Below are 9,349 nucleotides of genomic sequence, written 5' to 3'. Positions count from 1 at the left end.
CACAGTCCGATCAGTTACAATTCAAAATGACAGTCGTCAGAAACACTGCAGGTCTACAAACACTGATAAATCTCTACCGCATCGTGGATTCATTATTTGAAATAGTTACCTTTATTTTGGCAGCTGTTTGACCTGCATCTGACCCACATTTTATAGCTGGTCTTCAGGCTTGCCGAGTCATGTTGTGTTTGAGATGCTGAGCTCATCACAGGCTACCCAGGCCCAGGGCAGGACAATCACCAACCTATCCCACACTGCCTGACAGGTCAGCTCTGGCACACTGGCATATGGACCATTACCACTGGGCACACACTAGTTCAATCAACATTGTTTCCACGTCATTTCAACGTGGAATAGACGTTGAATTGACCTCCGTTCCCAGTGTGCCCTCGCTTTGGGAGGTCAGAGGTCACGCTGAGGCCTCCAGTCTGAGCGATGTGACTTTGAGAAGGGCTAGAAAACATTGTACCCCTCTACAGGGGTGCAGCAGTGTTAATTCTACTCCCTAAATCTCACAGGTATAACCTGTGGATGGATCTATGCCTATATGGTAGTGTGTACTATACTGTAGATCTAGCTAGAACAGTCAGTACAAAGCCTTCTCCTCTTCCATAAAGGTTCACCTGATCCAAAGTGCCATTGATGCCATTCCCTTTGTTCCGTTCCAACCATGATTATGAGCCGTTCTCCCCTCAGCAGCCTCCTATGATATAAACTATTGGATTGTCTTTACATTTTGAATACCATCACATTTTATTTACAATTGACAGAGCAGTGGTTAACAATACTGTTCCGTGTGAATGAGAGCACAGGCTCCATAATCAGGCTTCTACCTCCATTGAGTGGCCGCTGTATCTTTGCTTTGTGAAAAACCTTTTCAGAGCTTTTTTGACTAATAAAAAAACTGACCATGGCCTTATCGTTTCTTTTACATTTCTCATGCTTATTACACTTCATTTGAGATTACAATATTACATGCTGTTGTTTGTTTACAACCTGCAGTGGGTAATATGTTAGGATAGCAGCACATTTTCATCCAACCATGGCACCCTGGCTTGGCTACATTGTCTATAGACCTTACAGAATGGGGACCATGACTACACATCCTACAAGTGCTGACGTAAATTGATATGTTATTAGCTATACAAAGTTTCAGGCTGTTGTAGAACTGTTGCAAATAGCGAGCCAACATGGTTATTGTGATATAAAGGGCAACTCTATAGCCTCCATTCACCATGTGTCCATTACTACTAATATTCTCAGTAGATAGAAGTTGCTATGGATGATGATGGTTGATTATCTTACGGTGACCACACTAGGACAGGCCCCTGTCCACACTAGGACAGGCCCCTGTCCACACTAGGACAGGCCCCTGTCCACACTAGGACAGGCCCCTGTCCACACTAGGACACGCCCCTGTCCACACTAGGACACGCCCCTGTCCACACTAGGACACTCCCCTGTCCACACTAGGACACGCCCTGTCCACACTAGGACACGCCCTGTCCACATTAGGACACGCTCCTGTCCACACTAGGACACGCTCCTGTCCACACTAGGACACGCTCCTGTCCATATTAGGACACGCTCCTGTCCACACTAGGACATGCTCCTGTCCACACTAGGACATGCTCCTGTCCACACTAGGACAGCTTCCTAATAGGACAATGTATCACCTACCCTCAAGCATTACCACCAAGGGAGACAAGATTGACCCTGTATCAGTGGTTAGGGACAACTTCTACCCACTCCACTCTTCTCAACTGGAGTCTGTTGCTGAATGGTTTAATTTGTTTGCCTCTGTACAAGGAATTAGTATTGCTCAGGGGCATTCTCTCTCTCCGATTCCATTCTGACATTATGTAATGTTTTTGTACAAAATATATAGTTAGCATTGTTAATATTATTGCTGTTCCTTAGAAATATTGTTCCTTTGTTTGCTCATAAAAATATTGCAGTGGCATGTGTGCGTGTGCTTCTTCATGAAAAGCTTGAGAGTTGATCTCCTTACCACATTGTCCATCATAATGATGTACACAGTAAGCCTAAATCCTGACTTTAATAAGTGTAAGAGATTCGAGAATTGATTAATAATCCCGAAATCCAAAAACAGAATACATTTAGTCACGTCACGTCCCTATCAGGGCCCAGGAACATTCAGTGAAACACTGGCCCTCTGTGGTGAAAATACACTACTACATGAAACAGTGACTAGATTCTCCATGGTGTCTTTTCCTACTCAGGCCTGTGATTTCTGAATCGACAGTGGAGGGAGCTGAGGTGAGGACGGCTCATAATAAATGGCCGGAACGGAGCAAATGGAATGGCATCATACACATTGAAACCATGTGCTTGATGTGACACCATTCCACTGATTCCGCCCCAGTCATTACCATGAGCCGGTCCTCCCCACAGCAGACATAACCAGATAATTCCATACCTTACCAAGGCCTGTACTCCTGTCTTCCATCATCTAATAATGATAGGGAAACAGTCACTTCTGGAAAGTCTAGGGGCGGTTTCCTTCACACACTTGTCTTGGACTAAAAAAAACAACTCAATGGACAATGTACACAAAAGTAATCCATCAAGTGACTTTAGTTCCACACCAGTCCATCCAGTATCCATGCAGGAGCACAGCAAACAACCATCTCTCTCATCCCCACATGGCATCCTGAAGTCCTGAACCAAAGAGTGTAGGTTAGCAACAGCCTTCCTCCAAACTAAAATTGCCCCGGTAGCACTGACAGTATAGCTAGCTACTGCAGTAGAAGTGCAGTCAAATCTCTACTCTTGCAATGTGCAGTCTACAGACATACATTAAAAGGATTTCCAGGAAAGGTGAATGGTGTCCCATTTATTAATATAGAACTATTGTAGTCATGTTGTACTATATACCTGTGAGACCACAGAGCAGCCTCAGCCAATCACCACCCAAACAGTGAAAACCTCACCGAAACAATGGAAACATACAGTCGTGGCCAAAAGTTTGAGAATGACACAAATATAATTTTCACAAAGTCTGCTGCCTCAGCTTGTATGATGGCAATTTGCATATACTCCAGAATGTTATGAAGAGTGATCAGATGAATTTCAAAGTCCCTCTTTACCATGCAAATGAACTGAATCCCCCAAAAACATTTACACTGCATTTCAGCCCTGCCACAAAAGGACCAGCTGACATCATGTCAGTGATTCTCTCGTTAACACAGGTGTGAGAATTGACGAGGACAAGGCTGGAGATCACTCTGCTGATTGAGGTTGAATAACAGAATGGAAGCTTCAAAAGGAGGGTGGTGCTTGGAATCATTGTTCTTCCTCTGTCAACCATGGTTTCCTGCAAGGAAACAAGTGCCGTCGTCATTGCTTTGCACAAAAAGGGCTTCACAGGTGATATTGCCAATATTGCTGCCAGTAAGATTGCACCTAAATCAACCATTTATCGGATCATCAAGAACTTCAAGGAGAGCGGTTCAATTGTTGTGAAGAAGGCTTCAGGGCGCCACCAGTACAGAGCTCAGGAATGGCAGCAGGCAGGTGCGAGAGCATCTGCACGCACAGTGAGGAGAAGACTTTTGGAGGATGGCTTGGTGTCAAGAAAGGCAGCAAAGACTAATATTCTGCATAAGGTACAGGGATTGGACTGCTGGGGACTGGTGTGAAGTTATTTTATCTGATGAATCCCCCTCGTGATTGTTTGGGGCATCCGGAAAAAAGCTTGTCCGGAGAAGACAAGGTGAGCACTACCATCAGTCCTGTGTCATGCCACCAGTACAGCATCCTGAGACCGCTCGTGTGTGGGGTTGCTTCTCAGCCAGGGGAGTGGGCTCACTCACAATTTTGCCTAAGAACACAGCCATGAATAAAGAATGGTACCAACACATCCTCCGAGAGCAACTTCTCCCAACCATCCAGGAACAGTTTGGTGACGAACAATGCCTTTTCCAGCATGATGGAGCACCTTGCCATAAGGCAAAAGTGATAACTAAGTGGCTCGGGGAACAAAACATCAACATTTTGGGTGCATGGCCACAAAACTCCCCAGACCTTAATCCCATTGAGAACTTGTGGTCAATCCTCAAAGTGGTGGGTGGACAAACAAAAACCCACACATGCTGACAAACTCCAAGCATTGATTATGCAAGAATGGGCTGCCATCAGGATGTCGTCCAGAAGTTAATTGACAGCATGCCAGGACGGATTGCAGAGGTCTTGAAAAATAATTACAACTTCATGTAATTGTCAATAAATGCCTTTGACACTTATGAAATGTAACATCTGACAAACATATCCAAAGACACTGAGGCAGCAGACTTTGTGAAAATTAATATTTGTGTTATTCTCAAAACCTTGGGCTACGACTGTAGACACAAAGAGTGGGAGTGGTCAATTCTTAGGCTGCAGGACCTGAGAATGAAGTAAGGCATAATATGCCATCTAAACTGACATTTCCTAAAGCTACCATGAGGTTATCGACTCCACTAGGATGTATTGGAACGAGTCTAACTACTATGGAAGGCTTCAGGCAAACAGAGTGACACAGCAAGAGAAACAAGTTAGTAAGCATCATGCATCAAAAGAGCTTGAACGGGATCTTAAGCACATACACATTCGATAACATACGAAATGGATGACGTACACAACTGTGCACACGGAGGATCTCTAACCACTAGGCTCCCTGCCGCCCCAAACTACACTATAGAGGGCTTCAGGGAAACTAGTATCCACATCTGTGGCAGGCAGTTCTCCATCTTCTGTCTCTGTGTTGGTGGTTTACCAACAGGGATGTATTCAGTGACGGGAAACACTGAGCTTTAAAGATTGAATAGCTGACATCATTTCCTATTCTTTCTATCGGACATTCATTTCTACTAAATGCATTTCTATCCAAACGCTGTCATTCAACACCACGAAACTGCACACTGCACTAGAGAAAAGATGGAATAGATTTGAAACGGCAGAAATCAGGCAATGGAGACAGAGTATGTTCTAATTAAAGAGAAAAAAGGACCACATGAGTTTTTTTGAGTTTAATCACTAAACGGACAATGTCTCTCCTCTCACCTTCTTACACTTTAGGGCTGCGTTCCTGATTGACCTCTGGGTGGCGCTCTTCTCATCGGAAGCCTTGGTGATGCGACCATTTAAATGTGTGATTTCTCTGTTCTTCAACCATCTTTTCTGACTCAGGGTTCAATAATGGACTATCTGTACCAGACCTGAGGATAGATATGTTTTATTTATTTGTATTGTTTGTTTGTTTCCCGAGCAGCTGGACCAGACCCAAAGTGTTGCGGTATCAATGTGGTATACATTTTCCCACATTTCTTTTTAAAACTTTACATACACAGTGATATTCAAACATAAAATACCCAACAACACATTTGTGTTCTTTCTTTTTAGACTCAGAATTCAGACAGCATACTGATAGGATAGAGCACTGTGTTACTGCACTGCAGAGGCAACCTACCACAAGACACATTGGGTCGTCAGGGAACGCAATGGATAACGTTTTAAAACGTTTTGCCACGGAACATTTAAATTAGCGTTTCTCATTGGACAAGCCCAAGCAGTCCCTCCCCGTTTGTGAGTTCTCTATTTGTTGCCTAATGAACACAACCTTGGTCTAAACAAGCCACATGTGGTTGTTGTTGTGGATATTAAGAGAACACTGATGGATTCAAAGCTGGAGAGTGTGCAGCAAACAGACAGCGCCACCGTGTACGTGCAATCCTTCATCATCGCCATTTATCCCCCCAACAACAGTACAAAAATCAGTCAACGGAGTCTTGTAACAGAAGAGGTGTAGGCGTCGAGGTATTATTGCCCAAGGCAACATTAAGACAGAGACGGACATGCGTCCAAAATGGCACACTATTCCCTATGTAGTGCACAACTATTGGACAGAATTAAAAAGTAGTGCACTATATAGGGAATAGTGAGCCATTTCAGTTTTGCCCTAGACCTGCAAAGCTGTGTTGCAGGAGGCTTACGTTAGCACATCGCTTTAGTTGACAGACTCTAGAGGTCTGTGTTTGAAATGGCCCACTATTCCCTAGAGAACTACATTTGTCTCTGCAGTATATGGGGAATAGCAAGCAATTTGCCCCAGGTATCCACCCTACTGTGTTGCAGAGGTCTTCTAAAAGACCCACAGCAGTCCGATAGCCATGGCCTGGTCCCAGATCTGTTTGTGATGGCTTGCCAGCTACTATAAGAGTTTTAGCAAGACAGCACAAACAGATCTGGGACCAAGCTACAGAGAATACATTGCCTCTACTTCATAATGCCACAAGAAACCTATAGCTCAAAAATGTCAACAGCCAAAAGTGAGCCAATTTAAATCAACACCATCATTATATACCCAACAACACTTTCCACGATAAAGAATCCTACATGGAAATAACGTCTTCTGAAGGTCCCATGACAGCAAGGAAGGGACATTACTGCACCGCAACAAAACACAACGATGAGATTAACGTGGACACTGGAAAGAAATGGTACACAAACTATTTCAATGAACGAGTCGCTAAATTAAAAAATAGATATTCCCTCAACCAAAATGAAACAAGAAAATAAATCAACAAAAAAATAGTTTGAACATGGGTACGTTCAGTTTGCTCCAAGTCCATTTTTCATGTTTGGCTGAGTTTACCAGGAAACTAGCAAGGATGGCGTCTCGTGCTCTCAGTTCTCTCACTTTTCCTCTTTAAAAAAATAGATGTACTAGAGGATCATACAGCATATTCCAGAACTAAATTCAAATGATAAGAATCATAACTAGATCTTGTTTGCTATTTTATTTTAAATAATACCATACTTTGTTCTGTTGTTGAAGTATATATTTTTTGCATTCAGTTGTGTATGCATATGAAGACTGTGGACAGTCTCCTCCCATCGTCACTGTATGGTAAATGCTTTTCAGTGGAAACGAGAGCACCATGAGGAAAGAAACAAGAATTCACAAATCAATACTGTAGTTTTGGGGGTTTGAGTCCCACTGTGCCCTCTTCCCTCCGAGTTCCTCTCCACAGAACTGTCAATCACTCTCGACAAGGCTCCGCCCCAACGTCAGAAAAGGGGCGGAGTGAGGGAGAGAGAGGGAGAGCTCCTTCACACTCACTCATCTCCATTTTTTCTCATTCTCTTTCTCCATTCAGTTGTGTCAAGTAGATGCCGGGAGCTCAGTGCTGTTTTTGAACAAGTTTTGCATGATTTTTCACTATTAGTCATTGTTTATGTTAGACTGTCACCCCTGTCTAGGGGGGTAGTAGTAACTGGTATAGTCAGAGTTTCAGGTAGGTTTGTGTGTTCGTGTTTTATTGTCCTCTGTTCCACAGTCATTGGTTGGTTCCTCATCTCTTTGAGCGTTGGGTTGGTTGGTTCTCCGCAGAGTCAGCGGTCTACAAGGTAAGGCTACTCATACTCCAGGAACTGCTTGTGATAGAACAGCAGATACCTGAGGGGAAAGGAAAAGAGCTATTAGACTTACATGTGATTAGTAGTAGACATAGTAGCAGTAGTAGTAGTAGTAGTAGTAACGGGAAATAGTTAGATTAAATGTGAATATTATTATTAGTAGTAGAAGTAGTAGCAGTAGTAGTAGTAGTAGTAGTAGTAAAGGGAAATAGTTAGATTAAAAGTGAATATTATTATTAGTAGTAGTAGTAGCAGCAGTAGTAAAGGGAAATAGTTAGATTAAAAGTGAATATTATTATTATTAGTAGTTGTAGCAGCAGTAGTAAAGGGAAATAGTTAGATTAAAAGTGAATATTATTATTATTAGTAGTAGAAGCAGCAGTAGTAAAGGGAAATAGTTAGATTAAATGTGAATATTATTATTATTAGTAGTAGTTAGCAGTAGTAAAGGGAAATAGTTAGATTAAAAGTGTATTATTATTATTATTAGTAGTAGAAGTAGTAGTAGTAGTAGTAGTAAGTAGTAAAGGGAAATAGTTAGATTAAAAGTGAATATTATTATTATTATTATTAGTTATTAGTAGTAGTAGTAGTAGTAAAGGGAAATAGTTAGATTAAAAGTGAATATTATTATTAGTAGTAGTAGTAAAGGGAAATAGTTAGATTAAAAGTGAAAATTATTATTATTAGTAGTAGTAGTAAAGGAAATAGTTAGATTAAAAGTGAATATTATTATTATTAGTAGTAGTAGCAAGTAGGGAAATAGTTAGATTAAATGTGAATATTATTATTATTATTAGTTAGTAGTAGTAGTAGCAGCAGTAGTAAAGGGAAATAGTTAGATTAAATGTGAATATTATTATTATTATTAGTAGTAGTAAAGGAAAATAGTTAGATTAAAAGTGAAATATTATTATTATTAGTAGTAGTAGTAAGTAGTAAAGGGAAATAGTTAGATTAATTATTATTAGTAGTTGTAGTAGTAGCAGTAGTAAAGGAAAATAGTTAGATTAAAAGTTATAGTATATTATTATTATTATTAAATGTGAATATTATTATTATTATTACTAGTAGTAGTAAAGGGAAATAGTTAGATTAAATGTGATTATTATTATTATTATTATTAGTAGTAGTAGTAGCAGCAGTAGTAGTAGTTGTTGTAAAGGAAAATAGTTAGATTAAAAGTGAATATTATTATTATTATTAGTAGTAGTAGCAGTAGTAGTAGCAGCAGTAGTAGTAGTAGTAGTAGTAGCAGCAGTAGTAAAGGGAAATAGTTAGATTAAAAGTGAATATTATTATTATTATTAGTAGTAGTAGTAGCAGTAGTAGTAGCAGTAGTAAAGGGAAATAGTTAGATTAAATGTGAATATTATTATTAGTATTAGCAGTAGTAGCAGCAGTAGTAGTAGTAGTAGTAGCAGCAGTAGTAAAGGGAAATAGTTAGATTAAATGTGAATATTATTATTATTAGTAGTAGTAGTAGTAGTAGTAGTAGTAGTTAGTAGTAGTAAAAGGAAAATAGTTAGATTAAAAGTGAATATTATTATTATTAGTAGTAGTAGCAGTAGTAGTAAAGGAAAATAGTTAGATTAAAAGTGAATATTATTATTATTATTATTAGTAGTAGTAGTAGTAGTAGTAGTAGTAAAGGGAAATAGTTAGATTAAAAGTGAATATTATTATTATTATTAGTAGTAGTAGTAGTAAAGAAATAGTTAGATTAAAAGTGAATATTATTATTATTAGTAGTAGTAGTAGTAGTAGTATTATTATTATGGCAGTAAGCAGTAGTAAAGGGAAATAGTTAGATTAAATAGTGAATATTATTATTATTATTAGTATTATTAGTAGTAGTAGCAGCAGTAGTAGTAGTTGTTGTAGTAGTAAGTAGTACTGGCAGCAGCAGTAGTATTAATAGTAGCAGTAG

The 9,349-nt window shown here is 39.8% G+C and overlaps 1 protein-coding gene across 1 annotated transcript in view; it reads right to left on the bottom strand.

Annotated features, from left to right (window-relative positions):
- Positions 1–6,785: 6,785 nt before the first annotated feature.
- LOC135554694 (ubiquitin carboxyl-terminal hydrolase 22-like) overlaps positions 6,786–9,349 on the bottom strand; it is a 33,937-nt gene continuing 31,373 nt past the window's right edge. The window contains exon 12 of the mRNA XM_064987118.1: positions 6,786–7,459. Coding sequence (XP_064843190.1) covers positions 7,417–7,459 — 43 coding nt within the window. The 3' untranslated portion in view covers positions 6,786–7,416. The remainder of the gene's footprint in view (positions 7,460–9,349) is intronic.

The sequence above is a fragment of the Oncorhynchus masou genome, chromosome 14 (genome assembly GCF_036934945.1).
Source record: "Oncorhynchus masou masou isolate Uvic2021 chromosome 14, UVic_Omas_1.1, whole genome shotgun sequence".
Taxonomy (NCBI): domain Eukaryota; kingdom Metazoa; phylum Chordata; class Actinopteri; order Salmoniformes; family Salmonidae; genus Oncorhynchus; species Oncorhynchus masou.
This window is presented reverse-complemented; position numbering and strand designations above follow the sequence as displayed.